Source organism: Anomaloglossus baeobatrachus, chromosome 2, assembly GCF_048569485.1.
Source record: "Anomaloglossus baeobatrachus isolate aAnoBae1 chromosome 2, aAnoBae1.hap1, whole genome shotgun sequence".
In the NCBI taxonomy this organism is placed as follows: Eukaryota; Metazoa; Chordata; class Amphibia; order Anura; family Aromobatidae; genus Anomaloglossus; species Anomaloglossus baeobatrachus.
The window spans coordinates 213513493-213540796 of record NC_134354.1 but is presented as its reverse complement, the minus strand read 5'-3'; the positions used below and the strand labels follow the sequence as shown (position 1 = coordinate 213540796).

Below are 27304 nucleotides of genomic sequence, written 5' to 3'. Positions count from 1 at the left end.
TAGCCTTAAATGCATTATAAAATAATGCAACAGTAATTAGAAAATCAGGCAATCTACAATGGAGACCTCTCTCGATGACCTGGTCAAAAAATTTTGTCAAATACCCTGAGAAATTCTTGAGCTCCCTTGATTCGGGGTACTGTTTTTCACTTTTTTCCATTGCACATTTGTTGCTTCTGAAGCTCAGTATGTGAAATCTCTGTATGCAGACCAACTGGGCATTTCTTTAGACTCTGGGGGCATAGTTTCCTCCCCTAGGCATCACCAGTCAGAGCTTGGCTGTGTCTGACATTACTAAACTGTGCTTTCCCTCAGAGAAAACTGAAGAAATGACCAGTTGAACTACAAGCAGAGATTTCACATATTACGCTCCAACAACATAAATGTGAATGTCTCTTCAATGGAGCTATGCGGCACAGAGTATAAAAGACTTGCAAAATCAGGGGAGCTCAGGGATTTCTGAAAGTATTTAGCTAAATATTTTGGATAAGTGACAAGTCCTCTTTAATGGAACATTTGGGCACAAGAGGTTTTCATCAGACAATGCCTTTTAATCTGTAATTTATTTTGGCCTTAGAGAACTTTGTGATCAATGTGTGCCACATGTAAATATGTACAGAAATGTAGAGCGAAACCAGGCCAAATCTGTATTCAAAATTATCTAGTAGACAAATTACGGAAAAAGACAAAGCGCAATATGGGGTCTTATCTTTGTGGAATAGAGAGATGCAAAACAGAAAATTGTTCACCTTGATGGGTTGTGATCAGTCACAATAACAGTATAAGCTTAGAAAACATCGGCTGCAGCAGTCCCAGTATGATGGATAAACCGTTGATAAAGAAGTGAAGTGGTTAACTGTTGAAGGGGTTAATTATTGAAGGGGTTAGTTATTGAATGCGTTTCGAAGGCTATGTCTCCTTCCTCAAGACAAGTGCACTTGTGATTTGTCTTGAGGAAGGAGGCATAGCCTTTGAAACGCATAATAAAATCACATTCAATAATCTTTGTCTGATCCATTTCCCTGGCAGTGCAGTGTTAACCCCTTTACTTCTTTATCGACTGTTAAATTATCTAGTGGAAGTATGCTACCAATTTACTTGATAACAATAAACTATGAAGAAATGCTAATAAATTAGAGTTCTATTTTGATTGTTAAAATATAAAAAGTCTAGCCTTTTGGGAGGTTTCCATTTGACAAATGGAATATAGCATGTTATATATTATACATAAATACAATTGAGTAGAGAGTCATGTAGATGATCTCATAAAAAATGTCATTTATTTCAGGTTCTACATTTGCCAAAGCTAAACCTGAAAGCCCATGGACATCTCTCACTCGGAAAGGGTTGGTAAGGGTGGTACTGTTTCCCCTGTTCAGCAAGTGGTGGATGTGTGTGACCAGCACTGGCGTCTTCACTTGGCTCCTGGTGCTTTACATCATGCAAGGTATAATCTACTTTACTTGATTCAAATTGTTAACTATTTTTGAATAAAAAGTGAATTAAGTTATCAGATGCTCAAAAAATGTTGATAAATGCATAAATAGAATAAAGTCTTTAGAGATGACCAACTGCAATGTTAGTGAAAAGAAGTTTTCTAGCTGATGGTATTCTTAAAGGGGTTGTCCAGCCTAAAATGACAAGTCTACAATCACTCTATCGCATACTCATGGCCACGTGACCACCACTCCTGACGCTGACCCTGGAGAATCCTCACAGTGCAGTGTGTGCACTGTTAGGATTTACAAATCTGTAGTCATGTAGTCACAATAGACCATGTCTCAAATTTGCTGCAGAAAATCTGACAATACTTGTAGGGAAATCTTCAGCAGAAAATCTGCTATTTGGATTTTTTTGGTGTGAATTTTGGTGCACTTTTCTATTTTCGTAGTATACTCGCCTTAGTGTGAAACTGTGTTATGCTAGGTACGGGGAAGTACCAAGCGAACAATGAGAAGGAAGGGAAACCTGGTGTCTAGGGAAAGTGGAGATAGTGACCCCTGATCAAACCTACTGCTGGCCACTGGCTCCTCTCACCACCCTAGATAGGTTCTGCAGATATGCGCCAAGCTGGATACTTTACCTTGGCTCACCCTAAAATAGGCCTTAGGCAGAAAACGGCTGGGTTAAGCACTTAGTCAACTCCACTAAGGTCTAAAGTACACACAGGGAAATACACACGGGAAGTAATCGGATAACGTATCTCTAAATGCTTCAGGTAGAGGAACTGCAACAACAACAAAGTTTCTCCAGATGAATGCTAGCTGACTGCTTGCACTGAAGACTTATTAAGGGTATTAAACGTACCATCAGAACTGAGTAAGGGGGAATGGGGGTATTTATAGCCATAAAGGGAAGTGCTGACAATAATCAGCTAAAAAGGTGAGGAAATCAGCAGGGTCCTAAAGAGAAAGGGATAAACCCCAAACAGGAAAGAGGGATAGTTAGCGAGACGCTTGTGTAGCCAAACGCTGGAAACTACAGGGCGGTCTGTCATGTGTGACACATCCGTGACACCCTGGCACTCTTGCCTGATTGCTGGTTTCTGTATCCTAGGGACTATATAGAGACTGTCAAGAGACCAGGACATTCCCACTAGAGCAGCAGAAGCTTTTTTTTTAAAAAAAAATTTAAGTGAATAATCAAACCTGGGTATTTTTAGTATATATGTTACACTGTTCTTTGGGGATTGTTTCTTTCCCATTGTATTCACTTGGGAAAATTCAGAGCAATTCTGTGCACTTTACACAGAAATTGAAATGCTGTACATTTAGAAATCCTCATTTCAAGTCTGTTTTCGGGGTATTGCAAATCTGCATGGAAAGTCCACATGTGAAATTACCCTGAGGGTTGAATATTTATACAAGTAAAATGGTTCCCGTTTTCATTTCATTCATAGAAAATAAATGCTGACAAGTAAAATGTTATTGTAATTTTTCAGTTTATCATTTGGCACATTCTCTTTTATTTGTCATTTAGGAAATACAGAGTTTTTTTAGTGCATTGAATCCTTGTTTAAGGCACTGTACAGTCAGGTTTTTATGTATATATGCCAGGAAAAAATGATTTCATGACATTATCAGTTTTCTAGTAGGTTCTAATATCTGTTATGTCTATACCCGGGAGAATATGAGTCAAAACGCTCCATTGATAGAACACGTCAAACTTTTCTGTCATTAGCAAAAAAGTGAAATGATGCCAGCTTTATCTGAAATAGCATGGACTGTGTAGAGAAGCATATTTGTCTACTTTTCTTTAAAATAACTTCAAAAGCTTCCAAATGTTCTTTTAATAAATAGACGAGTTTATTCAATGAGGCCTTAGTCCACCATCCAAGAATATCACCCACACACGTCAGGAAATGACAACTATTAAAATCACTGAAAACAACAAATATCTTATTCATGGTAACTGTTGACTATAAGAGCACATTTCCATTACCAAAGGTAAAAAAAACCCCCTAAAATATTATGGTAGGGTTTTTTTTACCCATATCTCACCTGCATGTTATTTAGTCACATTCAGTCCCATGCAGGTATATGCCTTCGGGAGTTGTCAGGTTTTTTCAATAACATGGTCTATGTTTTTAATCATAAAGCCATTAGAAGACTAAAAGGTTCAAATAAAACTGAATCTTTGATAAATCCTTTGTAGTTAGCATTGAAAACAACTCTGTGAAGTCTGGAACATAAGATTAGTCATTTCCCACCAGGACCCTGGTGTAGGATTTGTTCCTTGTTAAACAAATAACAGATTTAAACGGCAAGAAGGCAAAGTACGCTGATTTTACTAAGTGATCTCATTATGTCAAGGTCTTATTTTTCCCGTATTACTCAATAAAGACAAATACATCTGAATCACTAGCAAATGACAGTTCAAAAAACTGATTGCTGCAAACTTGATGGGTGACACAACACAGTGTTCCAGCCAACTGACATCTGCAAGTGATAGTGTGACCTGGAGAGGTTACTTTCAGAATACATTGCAGGTCAGGAACAAGACCAGACAATGTTAGGGAACTAGGTTTTTATTATATTGAATTGGAATAAGTAACACAAAGTAATTTATAGAGATTATCACAAAGAAAACATAACATACACCCAGCAAAGAAAGACTGGGACCACTGTGCAGCCCCAGCGACACTTTCCAATGTATCCGGAGATGTTAAGACAAATTTTCCTAACAGGCGCTCTGCTTTGTACAAGGGCGCAATTACAACTCTATGTGCACGGTGAGGATCCCTGGGTGTAAAGAAGGACCTGCTGATGGGTCAGCGCAAAAGCTTACAAACCTAACTACAATGCTAACCTCACCTACACCTGTACCTCATACACAGCCACAGGCTATCCAGATGCCAAGCTTTAATAGTAACTGCAGTTTAACATGTTCAGTTCCTGTCTAAATGGCTGTAGCCTATCTAAACTAGTCTACCACCAAAAAGCTAATGGATGTTGCACACTTCCAGCTGAGAATGTCTGCTCAGGGCCTAAGTTCAGGATTTACGGTTCCACTCATCTAGTACAGGAATGACGGGGCAAAGAGGCTATCGGTAGAGTCCAGTGGAGTATCTGTATCTTCTGTAGATTCAAAAGGAGAATCCTCGATAGATTCAAATGGAGTACCTATATCTTCGGTGGCATCCAGAAAACCATCCAGAAAAAGTCACCATAGGAACGGGTTCAGTCAAGAGGTTTTGTGCTGGCAACACCTGAAGATGTCTTCTGGAATTCAGATCTCAGTACGTCAACAAATGCCCGCTTTCCCGATGTGGCACTAGCACCTCTCTCATGCTCAGCAAACAGTCTCTATCTCGCAACCAGATCTAGTACTCTCGATAAACAGGCCGCAAGCAGTTCACAGAACATCTGCACTCTGTTGGCCTGGTCCACACACTGTTCTGTACCTGACGACACAGAGTCTTTTGGCCAGCCTGCACAGAAGCCCCTCTGGTGGATGGGAGGTGACAGTTCATACGTCAACTTTACACTCTCATAATAGTGTGCTTTTAGGTCATATGTATATTTCAACCTGTATAGGGTGCACAATATCGAATGATATCGTGCCCTGTTTTGCATCCTGAGATGTTCAGTATTATGGACCCTGGAGTGAGGTTTTGTCATCAGTGCTTCTAGGGGAGAAACTCAGCCGAGACAGGTATGATCTACATTCAGTGGAGCATGCTATCTAAAGTTTGTATTCTGTGTAACACTATAAGGTTGTATTCATGGTCCCAGTCTAATGTATAACCATCGTATTTGGGTTAACATATCATATGTATCCTAAGCTTAAACAGTCAGCCTACTTGACAACTCTGTATTAGTGGATGGAGGGTGTTTCATAAATTCCGAAAATTCCATATTTCTTGGTCCTGCACTGCCTCACCGATCCTAAGTCCCAAAATTCAACTAACAAACACTGTCATGTGACCACTGAAGCTAATCAGGGGTAGTTGATCAGCTGCAGTCTTCACAATACTATCCAAGTGGATGAACAGAGCATTTCCTGCTCAGACATAAATATGCAGGCTGCTTCTGATCTGCAGCCAATGATTGGCTGCAGTGGTCATGTGAGACTGTTTATATTAATAGACCAGTATAAAATATAGGGCAGAATGTGGATGAGTGGCACCGGTCCTAAATTTAAATATATATTTTTTATTTATTGTGCACCCTGGGTGCATTTATAAAGGGTTGTACAGTAGTACAGAATCTCTTTAAAGGGTTCTTGAATATAGGGCATTTAGGAAAATCTATGAGATAGTCTGACAAGCAGCCATTAAGTGTTATCTAATAATCATTTTATATTAGTGTGGAGATTGTGGTGCCTGGTGTATATAGATACACCCGCTCAAAAGCATTTTGCCCTTTGAACTTCAGCTGTGAGTTTCCCTGAACTATGTCAACCAGTTACACGCTTGATTTCATCTTTCCACTTTCACTTGACAGATAAAATATAATTGCTTGTGTTTATAACCAATAGATCTTTGTTAAATCAACAGAAAATGGATTCATTCTTTAGCCATTACTTGAGTTTATATTTTTGGCCCCCAAGGACAATTTCTTCTGTGTGACCTAATAACCTCACTCTCAGTGGTTTCAACCAATGATTAATCCCAATCACTAGATGTGAGATAGATACGGAGAGTGAAATAAACCTGATACAAATTATACATAATATACTGTATATATAAACTTGTATACACTGGAGTACAATTATGTTTATATGACACTAGACTTCAAAAATAACATGGTTCAATCAAACCTAAGGCTATGTGCGCACTAGTGCGTTTTACCCGCGGATTTGCCGCGGAAATTTCTTGAGAAATGTCTGCAATCTTTGTGCAGACATTTCCCAGCAAATCCTATGTGAAAAAAAAATAGCTGTGCGCACACTGCAGATTTTTCTCAAGAAATTTCCTTGAGAAGAATTTCTTGAGAAAATTTCTTGAGAAAATGAGCATGTCCATTATTTTCCGCAGGTACCTGCGGAATACCCCCGGAATTTCTCTCCATTCACTGTAATGTAATCGCGAAATTCCGGGGGTATACCGCAGGTAGCAAATGATGTGCGGTATACCCCCGGTATAGCCGCGATTTACCTGCGGTAATGCTCATTGCTGCCTGCGGTTTTGCAGGAAGCGATGTCATTATGCCAGGAAGAGGAAGCAGAGCAGAGTAAACACACACGTCACACTCCCTGGACGCCGCACAGAAGCACTTCTGTGCGACCTCCAGGTGCCCGTGCAGTCTGTGTCCCGCTCCAGCCTCGCGGCTGCCTGCACTGCAGCGTGTCAGTGTGTGCCCGCAGTGTCAGCAGCTTGTCACGCTGCAGCGCAGGCAGACACTGACACAGGCAGACACTGACACTGCACTGCAGGGTGTCAGTGTCTGCCCGCAGTGTCAGCAGCCTGTCACGCGGCAGCGCAGGCAGATACTGACACCCTGCAGTGCTGGCAGTCGCGGGGATGACGATCGCTGCTGTCAGGAGGTGAGATCATTACCTGCTTTGACGATCTCCTGCCTCCTGACGTCACCGCGGTCACTGCTGTCTATGCCCGTCTCGCGAGCGGCCCGAGACTGTCACTAGCGGTGACATCACGGGCTCTCGCGATACTTCTGACAACGCGGCGGGCATAGAAGTCAGTGACAGCGCTGACGTCAGCAGTACAGGAGATGATCACAGCAGGTAAAGATCTCATCTATCCTCCTGACAGCAGCGCTCGGCATCCCATGCAGTGACCTGGGCTATTGATGTTAGCTCAGGTCACTGCATTGCTCTCCCAGCCAATGGGGAACATTCTGTTCTTCATTGACTGGGACAGCGACTATGGTATGGATCGCCGTGGGACTCCCCCCTTTTTGCATTACACCGGACGTGGAATTGATCGTTCTTTTCAATAAATTGGTGCAAGAGGGAATGTTTTGGGGAGTGTTTTTTCAAATAAAACTTTTTTTGTTGTCTATTTTTTATTTCTTACTGACTGGGTTGGTGATGTCGGGTATCTGATAGACGCCTGACCTCACCAACCCCAGGGCTTGATGCCAGGTGACATTACACATCTGGCATCAACCCCATATATTACCTCGTTTGCCAACGCACCAGGGCAACGGGATGAGTTGGGGCGAAGCGCCAGGATTGGCACGTCTAATGCATGCGCCACTTCTGGGGCGGCTGCGGCCTGCTATTTTTAGGCTGGGGAGTGTCCAATAACGGTGGACCTCCCTAGTCTGAGAATACCAGACCACAGCTGTCCGCTTTACCTCGGCTGGTGATGCAATTTGGGGGGGACTCACAGCAAAAAAGGGCAACCAGTCCAGTTAGCCCAGGCCAACACATCTAATGCACAAACAGGATGCAGACAAGCCTCTCAACATGATGGACACTTCACAGGTGCAAGGTAAATTGCACACTAGTGGCGCGCATAGGGCACAGTTCACACTTGTATGCGCATGGTGTCCAGCCAGCAACCTATTACCACGCCCTTACTATTAGTTTAGGCGGGTTACTCGGACACTACTCACTGCAGCACGCAAGGGACAGAAATTCCACTATGCACGGCCGTATTAAGAGGCCCGGATGCACCCCGCATAGTCAAAGTGCAAAAAATACATATAAAATATATGTGAGGTATTAGTTTGTAAATTGGCCAATGTACGTAAGCCCACAATCCTCATCACGGATCCTCACGCTTGCGGGTCCCTACACTGATAAATATCAAAAATAGCGACAAGAAGAGGAGATAAAAACTCCCCCAAAAAAGTATTATAAAATGTACTCACAGCAAAAAAGGGCACGTTTGAAACTAACATGTATGATATATTATACACTCTTCAACATTGAAACTGCAACACCAGAAAGGAAAAGTCATGGAATTATGGAAATCACAGAATTGATAGCCTTATTAATAATATGCAAATGATGAAAAAATGGAAACAAAATTTTCACATCTTTCTTTCTTCAGTATCATCCACGAGCACCACACGCAGAAATACATGAACTTTGCCCCCTAATGGCATGTTTTCAATGAGGTTATTAATGGTTGTCTGAGAAATGTTCTTCCATGCTAAATGTACTCAGGCACGCAAATCATCAACAGCCACTGCTGGCAGTTCCCTTGGCAATTGCCACATAATGATGTCCTAGATGTGCTCAATTGGAGACAGTCCAGAGATGCTGCCGGTCATGGTGAAATGTTTAGGTCATGTTGCCTGCTCATAGAAGCACATGTAACATGTGGCCTGGCATGTTAAAAATTTTTTTTTGAGAAGTCAATATAATTACAGGCTTTTAGTTTACTTGAAATCAAGATTAGAGGGTTCCGGCTACCATGCATTATGCCATCTTACACCATAATCATGAGAGTGATGTTCGTTTGTGAAGTTCTCATCATGTTGTTGCCCATGTAGTCTCGATATTGAGACTAGATGCTGCAATGGAGGCTGTATTAGAGGTTTATCCTCTTGAGTGATGTATCCTACTTTTGTAACTTTTGTATCGGCTGCAATGTTAGCTAGAGATTGGTCTGGAGACCATATAGGTAAGGCCATAGAGAGGACTTCATGATGGAGGGTTAAACCGGTCCTACTTCAGGGATTATGTTGTGAGGTAGCATAATATATTGTACCCAGATCCCATCGCATCGTAGTGTGTGACACCAAGGAGTAACGATCAACGATCGCAAAAACGTCAAAAATCTTTGATCGTTGACATGTCGCTCCTTTTCATAATATCGCTGATGGTGCAGCCCCTGGTTATTCGTCGCTCCTGCGGCGTCACACATCAGTATGTGTGACACCGCAGGAACGACGAACATCTCCTTACCTGCGTCTACCGGCAATGAGGAAGGAAAGGGTGGGCAGCATGTTCCAGCCGCTCATCTCCGCCCCTCCTCTGCTATTGCACGGCCGCTTAGTGACGTCACAGTGACATCACTATGATGCCGAACGCATCTCCCCGTTGAAGGAGGGATTCTTCGGCGGTCACAGCGACGTCGCTGATAAGTTATGTGCGTGTGACGCTGCCGTAGCGATAATGTTCGCTACGGCAGCGATCACCAAATGACGCACGAACGACTGGGGCGGGTACGATCGCTCGCGACATCTCTAGCAAACGCTAGCAATGTCGCAGCGTGTAAAGCACCCTTAAGAGCCATTTTTCAACTTGATAATGACAGGTCACATGTTGTTTGTGCAGCTGTGAGCAGCCTGAGTGGCCTAAACAGGTTACCATGAAGGAGGGCTTAAAAAATTAATACAAGAAAAAAGGGGAACATAGGTTGAGTATATTTGGTTACAGTAATGGCTGCTCACCTTGCTGGGTTGTGCTATGATGAGAACAACTCCACTGTACACAAAGATATAATGCTAACTGCAGCCATTGTCCTCGTACCACAACTTAGTTGAACTACACAAAGACCCGGGACAAACAGTATGTGGAATAGGATGCCTAAATGTAGTGTTTCTCCAAATCATAGACAGATTGTTACTGCAATGATGGATGCAGATTGTGGTTGAGATCTGATAAGAATTCTTTATTGTAGTATTGATTAAACAATATGCTTTATAAGAGGCAGAGAGATAGTACAATGGTGATTCTTTGGGTTAAATACCTAGAGAGGGCACATACACAAAACTTATGCCCCTAGTTAGATGCGCCCCATGACAAAACTCAAATGCTAATAATAATAATAATAATGTACACGTATAAAATTGAAACATGAAATGATATATCAATATAAATATCTAAAAGTTAGTTAAAATAACCAAAAGTATAACAATGTAATTTTTATGGTTTGAAAAAGGCCCTTTGTCAGCCGAAACATTGTTTTTTGGCACTTGTTCCTTCTGTATGCTGGAATAAATAAAGATTTATAAACGGAGAGGAGCTTCTCGGTGCCTTGTCATTTTTTGGATCCTTCAAAAATATAACAATAATTGCACTACGAAAGCACAGTATTCAACAATGGCATGACATATACCGAAATCCTGTATCTGTGCTGAAAATTCATAGTGACTAGAGATGAACGAACCCAAGGTTCGGTGTTCGCACAAAACACAGACCGTACAAAAACATAGAGTTCTTAATTGTAGTTTGGGCGCTTTACGTATGAACACCACTTTTGTGAGCAGCGCTATGCTCAGCCCAGTTTAAGCCGCTTGCACTGGGCTGAGTGATCGGCTCATACTGGGGGTAACAACAGCGTGATAGGATATAGTGTGCACCAAACCATGAATGGAAATACCCTTGCCCACACTTCCCTGGAAGTGATCTGTTTATGGCTGGCTGCATGTGGGCGGAGACCCGAACTGCCCAATTAGTGACTTGGGGTTCAGGTCAACTCTGGGTCCGAAACCAAACATTATCTAAAGTCTGGTTGCACCCGCTGAACTTCAATGGGTCTGCTCATCTCTAATAGTGACCAAACCCTAGCCACTCATCTCTGGCATGCTTGCCATTTAACAGAATGAGTGGAAGAATTGTGCACGTAACGTGCCCACGGGGCCTCAGGGCTACTCGTCACTGGGCTACCGGGGTGGTATTTGGTGTAGCTGTGAATGGCCTGACCCGGCTTCGTAGCCCTGTCGGGGTCAATAAAAGGTGCAAAAGTGACCGGTATAGGGTGGTGATGGGGGTTTGCTTTGCAGCGCCACCCGTGATATGCGGCCAATGATCAGCTGCCGTTGTGAGATGTTGCTCTACTCTGGGGTAGATGGTAACGCAGCTCAGATGGTCCAGCTCCCCACAGGCAGAGCTAGGCCCCCAGGGCGGACAATGGTGGAGGGTAGCGGCAATTGGCGCCAGAGCGCGGGGCTACGGCGACGGCAATGACGGGACGACACCAGGACTACAGATAAAGTTCTTTTTACTTACTGTCAGGTCGTCACCCTTGGAGTGCCGGTTTCCGCCGTAATGTACCCCAGCCGATCTCGGATGATTCAGCGGCCACCAACGGTGTTGTGAAGCTGTGAGACCTTCCTTCCTTGCACTCTGTAGTCTGGATCGCCATGGCGTGAAGCTACTCCAGTGTCCTTGGATTTTTTCCCGTCCCATCTGCAGGCAGCGCAAATCAGATGTGGAGCCAAATGTGGTCATGCTGCCCCCACCTTCCTGATGACTCACTAGTGGCTGTGGAAGTACCGTTGCTATGGTGACCACCTCTAGCCCAGTTCCAGTGGGAAAGCACCTGAGCTGTGTGTGTGTTGTGTAAGTGAACACCAGTGGTTAACCTCTTCCTTACCTGGCATGAGTACTGCACCTTAAATGAGACGCAATACCCTGTGGCGACTGAAGCCTCAGGGGCACCACACATTCCCCCACAGCGAATCGCAGCACTCCCAGGCTGCAACAAAACATATATGGTACAACGCAAAAAATTTGTTATGCAGAAAAATATGAACATTTTTTTCTTTTATTGGAGGCAATATCACTTCAAACGTTTCAGACTTCATAGACTTAAAAACATGTAAACCATCTTCCCTTTATGGGAGCATTATCACTTCAAATGTTTCAAACTTCATAAACTTCATATCACGACATAGAGAAAAACAACTTTTGGCATGTTATATTATAGCATTAAATATTATGCAGCATTATTTAACTATCTGCAAACGATTTACTTCAATATGTCTTTTCTTGACCACTGGCTCCTAAGGGCCGGCTCCTGCCCCCAGGTACTGTCCGTTTGTTAAGCATCCTTGGCAAAGTGTCCTGCTTTGTTACAGCTACAGCAAATCGGTCTTAAGATGCTGATTGTCTAATCCTCCATCAGGGGGTACATACAGAACAAGGTGTACAGTCTCTCTTTAAAGTCAGTCAGGGTATGAGTCTCCTTAGTGAACATGTCCTCATTTCCTGCCCTGGTTTCCGGCAGCGGGGCTCTCCTTCGCGCGCTTGTCTGGGCTCCACCCACAATGGCGCGTGTGGAGACACGGGGCTCAGTGGGTGCTCTCGTCCACTAAAACCCGCCGCCTTTAGAAAGACAGCGTGGCTCAGGGCTCATCCCAACTGAACGCCGGTCTCCTTAACTGTGGGCGTAACACTACTCAGACAACACAGGGTGAGGGAACCACAATAATTAGACTTTATTGGATCCCCAAACAATTAACGGCACATAACAGATAACCAGCAAAACACACAAATGTAACAGGCAACAGAGTCTCACCCTTCCGCTGGCTCATCAGGGATTTAGAATGTCCATGCCTCAAAGGTTCCAGGGCTATTTACTCCAATCCAGCAGCACCCCGCTTTTGGCGGGCACCCACTGAGAAAGGAATAATGCCAGATTTAGGAAGCTGGCTGAGGTTTGCAAAGTCTGTAACAGGTGACTGAACTGTCCCAACCTGAGTGTCCTCCTTAGGTAGTCCTGGTATGATGATACAATCCTGGCAGCCAGAGTCGAAATCCCTAGGCTGTGGATATGGTCTCCAACCGGAACCGGAGTCCCTGGATTGAAGCCATAAGATATCCTGATCCTCTAGTCAGCTCCGAAGAGCTTAGACTGGATCCATCAGCATTCATCAACCTTCATCAACCTGGTGGCTTAAAGAAGTCCTCTATTATAGCCACAGCCTTCCACTTGGATACACTGCGTCCTCATCGATTGGTTGGACAAGATTGCTTCTCCCATTGGATGAATCTCAAGCTGCATGGACAATGTTCATTTAAATGATGTGCATAGAAAGACTGAAGATATCTACATGGAGTCTGCAAGTCACAGACTCGACAATGGCTACTAAGGTAATTTACATTAGATTAGCAATACACAACTACATTACAATGAATGCTCCAAAGGGTCTGGTCCCAGACAATAGTTAAGCAAACATGAGTTACCACACAGTAGAACAATACGTCTGGCTGAATTTTAAGAAACTTTAACCCATGAGAGTCCATGTCGTCACATTCCTCCCCCTTCTTAATATTAGCCAGACATGATAGGCTTCCGATCACCCTTCTCCTCTTGATGGCATTGTCCTTTTTAATGGTGAGGTCAGCAACAGAGGCTTGCATCTATGCACCTCCCCTTGATTACCTCCCCCAAGTTTAGCAGCCATATTGTTGACAAGCACTAAGGTGGGGTCCATGAGTTGGGCCTGCACAAATCTCCCACTATCAATCCTCCCCCAGTCAATAGCCACAGTGTGGTTAGGCTTACTCACAGTTCTTGGCTCAGAAGTGGATGATGGAGACCGGGAATGCAAACCATCCCTGGAGAAGATGTTAGAAAGATCCACATCAGGGTCCTGCTTGGCTTGGAGGTGGGTGATGGCTGCTTCAAACTGACTGGATAGTCCTTGTCCTAGGTCATTCTCCAAAATGACTGGTGTGAGCAGGTAATTCACAAGCCCCACTTTCACTTCCCTTTGAGTGGTATCCGAAACAACAGGCTTGGTGGGGATATCTATGAACCCCACTTCACCTTCCTCCTGGCTAGTCCCCGAAACAACAGGTGTGGGGAAGCTGTTCATAAACTCCATATGGACCTCTTCCTGGTCAGACCCCAAAGTAACTGGTGTGTGGACGGTGTCCATAAGCTCCACATCAGTCTTGCTCTGATTAGTCACCACAATGACAGGTGTGGGGAGGCTGTTCACAAGTCTCACATCAACCTCTCCCTGGTCCTTTCCCGAAATAACTGGTGTGGGGACGGTGTCCATAAGCTCCACATCAGCCTTGCTCTGGTCAGTCTCCACAATGACAGGTATGGGGAGGCTGTTCACAATCCCCACATCGATCACTTCCTGGTTGGTCCCCAAAATACCAGGTGTGGGGAGGCTGTCCACAAGCTCCACCTCGACCTCTCCCTGGTCGGTCCTTAGGTCCAACTGCACACATGCCAGAGGAATGTCTGAGTGCTGGCCCTCAACCAGGGAGATGGATAATTGGAAATCTGGTACAGGGTCTTCTGGGGAAACAATAACTGGGCTTACCAGGGTAATGGAGGAACCAGTGTCTCGTAGTCCCTGGCTCTTGACCGGTTGAGTTGGTAGATGGGCTCCAAGCATGCAGCCTCGGTTTTGGAGACAATCTTTATCTATATGTCCATGGCGCCCACATGTATAACAGCGCCATAGATTGGGCGAGTCACAGGCCCTGTTTGTAGTTCTTTGTTTTGGCGCAGCTTCTGCTGGGTAGCGGGACCATCCTCCTTGACCACCTGGTGTTAGCAGTACTGCAGCTGGAATCCCATAAACATATTCCAGAACATAAGCCCTCTCTTCTCTTGAGGATCTAGGCCCCAATGCATCCAACAATGCTGTGGCTTGGGCCATTTTGGACAAAGTTGATTCCCGATTGTCACTAGATCCATGATGTGGCACATAGTTTAAATCCTCTGGGTCAATATCGGCAGGATCCTCATCGTCCTCTGCATCATTCTGGGCATCCCAACGGACTAATTTCTGGATCAAGTCTGACCGAGTCTCAGCGTTCCAGTAGATAATCTTTCGCCTCTGGCACAGATCCTGTAGCATCCATTTACTGCAGCGGTCGTAACTCCTCTCTTGTCCTTGTCCCATGGCTGAGCTGGTGGAGTTGGACATGGCAGCGTCCGAAACCTGAATGCCTCCCCTATGGCCTGCTGGGTATGCTTATGTGCCTCCCTGGTTGTTGAGCCCTGGACAGTGTCCGAAAACACCTGTCCGCTGCAGCTCCCCTGGGTAAACCAGGCTGAGTAGTATCCCACCGCTGCCACCAATTGTGGAGACACGGGGCTCAGTGGGTGCTCTCGTCCACTAAAACCCGCTGCCTTTAGAAAGACAGCGTGGCTCAGGGCTCATCCCAACTGAATGCCGGCCTCCTTAACCGTGGGCGTAACACTACTCAGACAACACAGGGTGAGGGAACCACACTAATTAGACTTTATTGGATCCCCAAACAATTTACGGCACATAACACATAACCAGCAAAACACACAAATGTAACAGGCAACAGAGTCTCACCCTTCCGCTGGCTCACCAGGGATTTAGAATGTCCATGCCTCAGAGTTTCCAGGGCTATTTACTCCAATCCAGCAGCACCCCGCTTTTGGCGGGCACCCACTGAGAAAGGAATAATGCCAGATTTAGGAAGCTGGCTGAGGTCTGCAAAGTCTGTAACAGGTGACTGAACTGTCCCAACCTGAGTGTCCTCCTTAGGTAGTCCTGGTATGATGATACAATCCTGGCAGCCGGAGTCGAAATCCCTAGGCTGTGGATATGGTCTCCAACCGGAACCGGAGTCCCTGGATTGAAGCCATAAGATATCCTGATCCTCTAGTCAGCTCCGAAGAGCTTAGACTGGATCCATCAGCATTCATCAACCTTCATCAACCTGGTGGCTTAAAGAAGTTCTCTCTTATAGCCACAGCCTTCCACTTGGATACACTGCGTCCTCATCGATTGGTTGGACAAGATTGCTTCTCCCATTGGATGAATCTCAAGCTGCATGGACAATGTTCATTTAAATGATGTGCATAGAAAGACTGAAGATATCTACATGGAGTCTGCAAGTCACAGACTCGACAATGGCTGCTAAGGTAATTTACATTAGATTAGCAATACACAACTACATTACAATGAATGCTCTGAAGGGTCTGGTCCCAGACAATAGTTAAGCAAACATGAGTTACCACACAGTAGAACAATACGTCTGGCTGAATTTTAAGAAACTTTAACCCATGAGAGTCCATGTCGTCACAGCGCGCACTCTCCTTTTCCCACGCTGGACAGTCAATGGCGATTGTTGTTTGTTTTAGAGAACACATTTTGCGCAGTCCTTGAACATAGAGTCCATTAGGCACACAGTACCCGCAGTTGCGGGCATGAGACCCTGCTCGCAGGACCAAAAATGACGCACCACGGGGCCCCAGGGTTGCTAATGTACAGCCCCAGGGCTCGGCCGGCTGCCGAGCCACTCGGATCCGTGATCGTTGGTGGGTGGCTCGAGCTCCTCACGGACCCGGGGGTCACGTCGCTCTGAAAGGGGGGTTGGCACTACACGTAGGGACTTCGGTGGGGAGGTCCACGGCCGGAGATGCGGTTGTTTGTAGGGGATTTGAGTTCGTGACGCCACCCAGGGGGTTGTAGTGAATGGATGGACACCACCGCTGCCGTTGACTAGGCTCCCGGGGACGGTGTTGCGCAGCTTGGTGTTGACCCCTCCGTTGGTAGGGGGGAATGATGGTCCTGGGGGCCCGAGGGAGGTGCTGAGGCGGGGGGATGGATGGTGCTGGCGTGTCGGTGCGGCGCGGTGCGTGGCCCGAAGGCACTGTTGTACTCACTATTACAAACACTCGGGAGTCTCCGGTAAACCAAACAAGATGGTGAACGGTGCCCGCAGCCGGCTGCGCTTTTCCCCTTTTCAGGTTGGTGGTTTCCGCCTTTCTCCTGCACTTCACGTGTGTAGAAATGACGACTCCTATGCATGAGCAACGGTAGTCCGCTACCCAGCCTGGTGTGTGCCGGGAGAGCCCTTTGTGCCCGCAGACGCTGGCCCGTCGGGTCTTTATGACTGGGCGGTGGCTTTCTACCCTTGTGGTTGGGCTGTTGTCTTCAGTCGGGTCTTAGGTGGGAAAAGGCCTAAAGTTCAGTCCTCAATCAGTTGATTTGACTCAGCCCAGTTGTTTCTGGGCGTCGTACTGGGTATGAGTACCCCTCCTGGTGCTCCGGTTTCCAATCGGTTCCCCGGTTCGGTACCGGTGGGCCACCGCCTGTCCCCGGTTCCTACATTTCCACCAGCTGTAATCCCAGCTCCTGCAGGCAGCCACCACCATCTGCCTCCTTGCCAGAGGTGACAGGGCTCCAACCCAGACACCTGTTGTAGACTATGGCAGACCTGTAGACCGGTCTGCCCTTGAACTCCACTCCACTCCACTAGACTCTACTCTACTCTACTGTTTTTCCCGCCTCCGGGCCTGTGGACTCCTCGGTGGGCGGAGCCAACCGCCTTGCTCCAACCCCCCCCCTGGTGTGAACATCAAACCCGGAGGGAGGTGACAAGGGTTTTGATGTCACCTTATTAAGGGGAGGGAAGGTGTTTGTGTAAGGGCCTACCTGTGACAACCTGGCTAGTCCAGGGCGTCACACTAGTCTCCGGGTTAAACCAAACAAAAATACTCCTAATAAAAATGTATACTTTATTTCTATATCAATTAAAAAGGTTATATTCATGCAACCAGAGACACACAATGTGCATAAAGTGTTAGATACACCGGATGGAGAGTGTAAGGGTAATTGTATCTAGGGGCTGTGCAGATCAATGGTAAATAAACCTAATAGATTAAAGGTCCAGTCACACTAAGCAACTTACCAGCGATCCCAACAACGATAGGGATCGTTGGTAAGTTGCTAGGAGGTTGCTGGTGAGATGTCACACTGCGACACTCCAGCGATCCCACCAGCAACCTGACCTGGCAGGGATCGCTGGAGCGTCGCTACACGAGTTGCTGGTGAGCTCACCAGCAACCAGTGACCAGCCCCCAGCGCCGCATGGAAGATGCTGCGCTTGGTAACTAAGGTAAATATCGGGTAACCAACCCGATATTTACCTTGGTTACCAGTGCACGGAGCTACACGTGCAGAGAACAGGGAGCAGCGCACACTGAGCGCTGGCTCCCTGCTCTCCTAGTTACAGCACACATCGGGTTAATTACCCGATGTGTGCTGCAGCTACATGTGCACATAGCAGGGAGCAGCGCACACCGCTTAGCGCTGGCTCCTTGCTCTCCTACTTACAGCACACATCGGGTTAATTACCCGATGTGTACTGCAGCTAAATGTGCACAGAGCAGGGAGCAGCGCACAATGCTTAGCGCTGGCTCCCTGCTCTCCTAGCTACAGCACACATCGGGTTAATTAACCCGATGTGTCCTGCAGCTACATGTGCACAGAGCAGGAGCCGGCACTGACAGTGAGAGCGGCGGAGGCTGGTAACAAAGGTAAATATCGGGTAACCAAGGACAGGGCTTCTTGGTTACCCGATGTTTACATTGGTTACCAGCCTCCGCAGAAGCCGGCTCCTGCTGCCTGCACATTTAGTTGTTGCTGTCTCGCTGTCACGCACAGCGATCTGTGCTTCACAGCAGGACAGCAACAACTAAAAAATGGCCCAGGACATTCAGCAACAACCAACGACCTCACAGCAGGGGCCAGGTTGTTGCTGGATGTCACACACAGCAACATCGCTAGCAACGTCACAAAAGTTGTTCGATAGCAGCGATGTTGCTAGCGATGTTGCTTAGTGTGACGGGGCCTTTAGATGTTAGACCCTAGGGGATATGACTCACCCTTAATTAGTCCCTGCCAAACACAGAGATGTGTGCTTCACAGCGGGAGAGCAACGTCCAAAAAATGAACCAGCACTGTGTGTAATGAGCAGCGATTTCACAGCGGGGCCAGATCGCTGCTCAGTGTCACACACAGCGAGATCGCTAATAAGGTCACTGGTGCGTCACAAAAAACGTGACTCAGCAGTGATCTCGATAGCGATCTAACTATGTGAGAAGTACCCCTTAGGCGTGCTTTGCACACTACGATATTGCAGGTGTGATGTCAGTGGGGTCAAATCGAAAGTGACGCACATCCGGCATCGCTCTCGACATCGTAGTGTGTAAAGCCTTTTACATACGATTAACGAGCGCAAAAGCGTCATTATCGTATGATCGGTGTAGGGTCCGACATTTCCATAATGCCGCTGATGCGATGGTACGATGTTGTTCCTTGTTCCAGCAGGCAGCACACATCGCTGTGTGTGAAGCCACTGGAGCGAGGAACATCTCCTACCTGCGTCCCGGCCAGCTATGCAGAAGGAAGGAGGTGGGCGGGATGTTTATGTCCCACTCATTTCCGCCCCTCCGCTTCTATTGGCTGCCTGCCGTGTGACGTCGCAATGACGCCGCACGACCCACCCCCTTAGTAAGGAGGCGGGTCGCCGGCCAGAGCGACGTCGCAGGGCAGGTGAGTGCATGTGAAGCTGCCGTAGCGATAATTTTCGCTAAGGCAGCAATCACAAGATATCGCACCTGCGACAGGGGCAGGGACTATCGCTGCAGCGTCGGTAACACATTGTTACCGATGTCGCAGCGTGCAAAGCCCGCCTTAGAGTTACCCAGGACTGGTATCATCAGTAATTCACTGGATCCATTGAAATTGAATAATATGAGATCAAGGCACTCTAGATTGTCACTTAAATTCACTAGCAAAGAAAGAGATGCAAAATAACATACAGCTCACTGGTTGAATGTCTACAATCCAGGAATTACAGTTCACATATAAAGGATAAAGCACCATACTCCATTATTCCAAGGATAACATGTCCCCAGAAACATCCCTAGAAAGAGGCATGAATCATATCAGATGACTATAGATAGGTGGGTGAGAAAAAGGAATACACCCATTGAGTACTTTACGATTTGTTGGTAGCGCCTCCAGGCCTACTGTTGTGCCATGCATGTCAGCAAAGAATGACAATTCATATGTCAGCAACGCTCAGTTGTGTCTTTGACCTCGCCCTTCTCCCAACGCGTTTCCCCCTATTTGTGGCTGGGGTTCATCAGAGGATCAAAGCTGACAACAGGGAAGAAAGTCACTTCCCCGTCCTTTCCAAACAGTTCAAGAAATATATACCCGGTATCAATACACCATAGGGTATAGCATATAGATCACAGGAGCTCATAGCCAGGTGTCCTTGAACATAGTCCATTAGGCACACAGTACCCACAGTTGTGGGCATGAGACCCTGCTCGCAGGACCAAAAATGACGCACGCACGAGGCCTCAGGGTTGCTAGTCACCGGGCCAGTGGTATTTTGGGGTTGCTGTGAATGGCATGACTCGGCTCCGTGGCCCCGATGGTGTCAATAAAAGTGTGCAAGGTGACCAGTATAGGGGGATGATGGGGGTTTGCTGTGCAGCACCACCCATATTATGCGGCCAACGATCAGCTGCCGCTGCGAGATGTTGCTCTCCTCTGGGGCAGATGGTAACGCAGCTCAGATGGTCCAGCTCCCCACAGGCAGAGCTAGGCCCCCAGGGAGGATGATGGGGGGGGGGGCAATGGCCATTTGTGCCGGAGCGCAGGGCGACGGCAACGGCAATGATGGAATGACACCAGGACTGCAAATAAAGTTCTTTTCACTCACTATCAGGTCGTCACCATTGGAGTTCCGGTTTCCGCCGTAATGGGCCCCAGCCAATCCTGGATTATTCAGAGGCCATCACTGTTGTTGTGAAGCTGTGAGACCTTCCTTCCTTGCACTCTGTAGTGTGGATCTCCATTTCGTGAAGCTACTTAGGGACCCGAGTGTCCTTGAGTTTAGTTCCTGTCTCGTCCGCAGGCAGCACGAATCAGATGTGGAGCCGACCGTGGTCTTGACTCCTGACTCTATGTGCTACTGTGCCTCAGGACCTTTGTGGTGGGCAATGGGACATGAAATCCCCCTTCCCTGCAGATTCTGATGGCGCAACGTGGAGTGTACATCACCCTAAGGTTCTGCACCCTGACTTTGCCGGTCCCAATGGGGCTGTTAGGCTCACCCCTGTTGCTCCTCTGTTTCACCAGCTCCACCGGTCACCTCTTACTTCTTACAGTCTTTCCAGTCCTAACTAAGAAAGCTCTGAAGCACTCTCCTTAGCCGCCGTGTTCCTGCAAGTCCCTGGATGTTATGGTACTCTTGTCCTTCTCCCTCCAAGGAAGCTCTAAAGCCCTCTCCTTGGCTGGTCTTTCTGAGGAAGCTCCAAAGCACTCTCATCAGTGACCGTCTTTCTCCAGGTCCCAGACTATTCTGAGGTAAAAGTCTGCATGTTCTCTCACTTCCCTCATGCTGCCCCCATCTTCCTGATGACTCACTAGTGGCTGGGGAAGTCCCAGTTCCAGTTAGCCCAGTTCCAGTGGGAAAGCACCTGAGCTGTGTGTGGGTTGTGTAAGTGAACACAAGAGGTTAACCTCTTCCTTACCCGGGATGAGTACTGCATGTTAAGTGAGATGCAATACCCTGTGGCGATTGAAGCCTCAGGGGCACCACACATGCACTGGACTTCTAGATTGAGGTTGTCATGGTGATCAGATGACGAACACTCGACTGGGTGACGTATGCTCTGTCATGATTTAATGTCACTTTGCAAAAATAGACGATAAGACAGGAGAAGCAAGGCCATGCATATAAACTGGAAAATTGTCAGCACTCCTATGGATCAAGTACTCAGACTATAGTATCCCATGCAGCAACAAATTAAATGGGGTAACAGCACTCTTCTGTGGATAAAAAAAAACTGTTAAAGTTTGCTCCATGTATCACAAAATCTACAACGAAACAGATAAAAATTCCTCTAACGCATTTCGAACAGCAAAGACGTGTAAACTAAGAACACATGCATAGAATAACCATCATTCAGAGACAATCCAGGCGAAACTCCACAGCTGCACAGTTTATAACGTCACTGCAAAGTAATCTCTGGCTCAACCAGACATTGAAGGTCTATGGTTAGTCTGAAAGTAGTCGGATGTGAGGGGTTGTCAAAGTCTGATCAGTGGGGTGCAACACCTGGCACCTCGTCAATTAAAGCGCACCAATCAGCAGGATTTTCCCATATAAACTATCATGCTGATTCTATACATACCTTTAGTTGTCAGCTCACATGTATAGTTTTTCAAATCCAAGCAAGTAAAGTTTGTTAAATGAGCAGCTTTTTGATTGGCGGCAGCTGCAGAGCAACTAATAGTTGGGGTAGGTTTTCATAGTGATTTGCCCCCCCTGCTTGTTGTTCCTCCCCTCTATTATTTATGCTAATTCTATTATAACGTTTTGCTAATGTGACTATATTCCAGTGGCTAGAAGGATGTTGGGTGTGACCGGCTTGGTTAGTGGGCGTGACTGGCATGGTTTGTGAGCGTAGCAATGTGTAATCCCTTTCACTATAATGATGCAAAGGAGGGTTCACCCAGTCCTGTACCCCCCATCTGGGAGTCTTACCCTCAGACGCCCTCTTCTACTATAATCAACTACATGCCTACATGGACTTAGAAAAATAATGTTGCATCCTGATATCAGCTATGTTGGTGGCGACGCCGCCCCTTCTGGTCACATGGCTATAACATCAGCAGAGGTCCTTCTAGCCATCTTAGTGAAGATATTAGTAAAAATTAATGGCTAAATCACAGAGGCTAGAATGACCTTTGCTGACATCATATCCATGTGACTAGGAGGGGCAGGGCCTCAACCAACATAGCTGATACCAGGAAGCAACATTATTCTTCTGAGTCCACATGGGCATGGAGTTGATTATAACTGTACTTCACAGCTCCGTCAACTTTATAGTGACCCTGGCTGAGTACTTCATATCCATCTCCTATTTAAATCAATAGTGGAAGCCGCACCCCACTGATCAGACAGTGATGACCTATCCTAAGGATATTTCATCAATATTAAATTTCCATACAACCTCTTTAAGCCTTAAAACAAACTTTTTTAACTTTAATAAGCTAAGAAATAGCAGCTATTATGTAATACATGTGGGGGGGAGGGTTATTAATAAAAAAACAAAGACATTAAAGACCAGGAAGATTCTGGTATATGAGATTCCTCATCTGAACAGCACAGAATTTGTACCAGTCTGATCCATCCCTCCTGTAGTTTACGTGGTATCTGATCTCTATTTTCCACTGTTAATGCACATCCCACACTCTTGGCTGCCGATATCACGTGTGGGTTGAGATAAAATTACTTTATTTTTTTCAATTTCTTTTTGCTGCCAAAGTCTCCAGAAATGGTATAAAGATTTTTATGATTTCTGTTCATATATCATCTTTTATAGTGACAGCTATAGTGCTGTTCTGCATGGTTCCTGTTGCAAGTGTGAGTGAGCAGACCGGACCAATGTGCCTGATGCTGCTCCTAGGAACGGTTCATTGTCAGATTGTCTCTACTCAGGGCAACAGGTTCTCTGGGTCAACAAGCGGAAAGAGACCGAGGTAGGAGGCCAAAATAATGGATTATCCTTGTATACTCCTCCGACTCTTATTTTCTTGATATTGTAAATGATTATTACTGTGAAATTCACTTAAATTAAATTTGTCTCAAGATTTTTGCCACCTAATCCGAGAGCAGTATAATGTAGAGGCAGAGACCCTGACTACAGCAATGTGTCACTTACTGGGCTAGTTGCTTTAGATTTGATGAAATCACTTTTTATCAGCAGAAGATTATTTCTAGATTTTCTGTATAACCGTGCAGCTTTCTGTCTATGAAGAGTGTATACAAAAAACTGCGATTCAGGGGTGTGCGCGGGTTTTACACAGCTCAGCATTCAGAGAACAGGTAGCTCTGTATCAAAACTGCAGCAAGCATTTCCGTAAGTGACGTAAGTAATCAGTCTCTGCCCCTACATCTCGCAGCTCTCATGTGGGGTAGCAAAAACCTGGCGAAAGATTCCTATTAATACAACATGGCTGTTACCTGTATAATTACAATTTTGTATTATTAGCTGGTTATAGAAATAGAGATATACTGTAAATCTGTGAAGTCAGAAAACCTTTTTGAAAAAAGTGTAAATTAAGGTATATGCACACAGTATCTTTTTCAGGTGGATTTTGCCTGGAATCCACCTGAGAAAGCACCCCATAAAATCAACATCAAGTATAGCAACTAGGAATGATCAAATACCTCAAATATTCGGCATCGCGAATATTTTCCGAATAGGTCGCCGATATGCGAATATTCGATGCGCAATGTAAGTCTATGGGAAGCCTGAATAGTTCCGAATAGTTGTTATTGCGCATCAAATATTTGCGAATAGTTGAATAGCGGCGACCTATTCGTAAAATATTTGCAAAGCCGAATATTTGAGGTATTCGATCATCCCTAATAACAATGTCAAAATACATGTTCCAACCGATGTTATTTCTTTTAACTGATTTAGAATTGGGAAAACCTCAAAGAGTTAAAAGGAGGGAAATGCTGATTCTTTGGATCGCTTTCCAGCGGGACAGTATAGAGTAAAAGCCGCCAGCAAAGCCGCCTCAGGAAAACGACTGCCTGCATTTTCCTGAAGCGGCTTGGCAAAACTTGGTGGGTGCACTTAAAGTATATGAAAGAATACAAGAATAACTTCCAAACTATTGACAAGACTAAAGCCCACTTTACACGCTGCAATGTATCTTACAATGTGTCGGCGGGGTCACATCGTAAGTGACGCACATCCGGCATTGTAAGTTACATTACAGTGTGTGACAGGTACGTGCGATTGCGATTGAACGTTAAAACGTTCATCGCATACACATTGTACCTTTCTCTAGAATTGCACGTCAGATTGTTCATCACTTTGTGATTGGTACAGTGACAAGCCCCTACTACTTGAATAACATCATTAGTCCAGTCATTGTGCCTCTGCATGAACAATACAGGCCTAATTTAATCTTTATGGATGACAATACTCCAGCTCATCAAGGTCGCGTCATTAAGGAATGGCTTTTGGAGACTGAGGTACCTCAAATGGCGTGGCCTGCACTTTCTCCAGACCTGAAGCCCATAGAAAACCTATGGGATCTGTGCCGCCCCGGCACAGACCGTGGTGCTCGGATCCGGGGTGGCCGTGGCTCGAGGGATCCGGAAACGGGCTCGGCTAACACTCCGATCCTTGGAAAGGGGATATTTACAGGGGACAAGTTCATGATGCCACCTGCAGGTTGCGGTAATGGGAGTACCGCCGCTCCTGGACGAAGTACCGGGGCAGATGGTGTGGAGCAGCAAGGTGTCAGTCCCTCCGCAGGTAGTGAAGGCCCCGGCCTCTGGGGGATTTTTGGTGTGGGATGTTTGGGAGCGCAGGGTGCAGGGGGAACAGGTTACTCACTGTGGGTAGTCGTGGTGCAGGATGAGAATTATAAAGCAGACACACTGCTGATAAACCAAAGGCTCTGAGCATCACAGTCTCTACTAGCGAGCCCGTCCAGGTGTCCACTCCCACCGGTGTCACTTGATAGTCCGGACTCTGCCTCTGTGAACAATTTTAGTTGTCTGTTGTGGCCCCTTGGCATGAAGCTGTTGGGGCCCTGCTACCTGTGTGTAGGGCAGCTGTGCTGTTGATGGCTGGGACTTGGGATTTCAATTGGGCTGCTTTTTATGGAGAACCCTATCTCCCATGGTGTGCTGATGCCTTCAATCTGTGAGCTCTCAGGAAAGTTCATGAAGATACTCTCCCTCCCAGGTTAATTATCAGGATGGATAAACCTGCTCCCGACCTAGGGTCCTGTACCCCGCCATGCTCGGTACCGGTCAGTTCTTTTGGGGTTAAGATGCTGAGAGTCCTGCTAGACTATGTCCGTTGCACCCTTTCCAATGTCACTACCACCAGTTCCCGACTCCTGTGGTCCCAGACCACCGTCTACGACCCAACCTTGGTATCACTCCCTGGGAGCTACTACTCCCAGCTCCTCACTCTTTGAGGGCTCACACTGTTCTACTCAGTCCCTACCACCAGTCTGCCTGACCCCTAGGTGGGTGGCCCTACTTCAGCTTGATCATCCCACTGGTGTGTCTGACAGGTTTAATGTGAGGTGTGGTTGGGATTTGTAGTGCTGATGGTGTGACACCGGTTATTGGGAACCTGGAACCATGAGGGTTGGGTCCTGCACCCTGGGGGACAGGATGCAGTTCCCTGTAGCTCCCTGATATAGTCAGTGGTGCTACAGATCAACTGAGGCATGGCGTAGAGGCTCGTGACTTTATACCCTACAACCACAATGACCTGAGGGTCACCCTTCAAGAAGAGTGAGATGCCATGCCTCAGCAGACAATAACTTGACTTGTGAACAGCATGACACATCATTGCCAAGCTATAATTAATAAAGATTTTGGGCATCGGTGCAGATGCTTTCCTCTTCTTAAGTCTGGGAATATTTGGAGCAGACCTCTGATACCCATTAAATAGAATGTGTGAAAAGCTCTACAGACTTGCTCAACTGTAGTTCCCCAGAGTCAGTTGGGCAGTTGGAGAGTTGGAACACTGGGCGAAACAAGAGTAATTGGGGTGCCACCTCTGAGGACTGTACGGTGTATGAAGTTGAGGTGGAGGAAGAGGAGAGACCACTTGATGCAGCACATGCCAACCACTGTAGCATATGCTCTCTTTCTGGCCCTCATCTAAAAGTTGTACAGTTGTGCAGCTGCCAAAGAAAGGGAGTGGAGTAGTCCTTCCAGTGACAGAAGTTGTCAGTTGTCTTTAGCTAGGATGAGCCAGTATTTGTTCAGTAGGGCTTTCAGGAACTTTAGCACCTACCCCACGTACAGCTCAAACACCAAGCTTATTCCTCTTTCCATTACGACCTTGGGATTTTTCACCGATGTTTGATTTACCCTTTCCCCAGTTTAACCAGCTGTTTCACAACCCTAGTCCCACACCTATGTCACGGCCGGGCGGTCGGGCAGACCCAGGAGGTGGATCCACTGGACCGAACTCTCTGAGATGGTGGTAGGGAGTCCGGCAGCTGAAGCACTGATGGGCAGTAGAACAGTCCGTGCAAGTGAAGGCAGCGGAGGAGTCCCAGGGACCACGGAGTCACAGAAGGTGGTCTTGGTGACGTAGCTCAGGTTCGGAGGCCGAGGTGATATCAGGCGGGGTCCGGAACCTCTGGAGCAAGATGACGGGTCACCGCAGGGATCCGGGATGGTACGGACTGTCAGATGGCAGACGGACAGCGTGCGGGGATCAGGACACGGCAGACTGGATGGCGAGGCAGGTACGGCTCTACAAAGACAGATAGGTGAGTACAGGCACATAAACACCAAGAGACCTGACTCCTAGCTCAGGGAACACGAAGATCAGGCCCCGCCCCCTTGG

General features: G+C 46.5%; 1 protein-coding gene across 4 annotated transcripts in view; it reads left to right on the top strand.

Moving 5' to 3' along the window:
* The window catches only part of PHTF1 (putative homeodomain transcription factor 1), a 217597-nt gene that overhangs the window by 51718 nt on the left and 138575 nt on the right, over positions 1–27304 (top strand). For all 4 annotated transcript variants that reach the window (XM_075335599.1, XM_075335598.1, XM_075335597.1 and 1 more), the window contains 2 exons: positions 1289–1447; positions 23285–23441. In XM_075335599.1, the coding sequence (XP_075191714.1) occupies positions 1289–1447; positions 23285–23441 (316 nt within the window). The remainder of the gene's footprint in view (positions 1–1288; positions 1448–23284; positions 23442–27304) is intronic.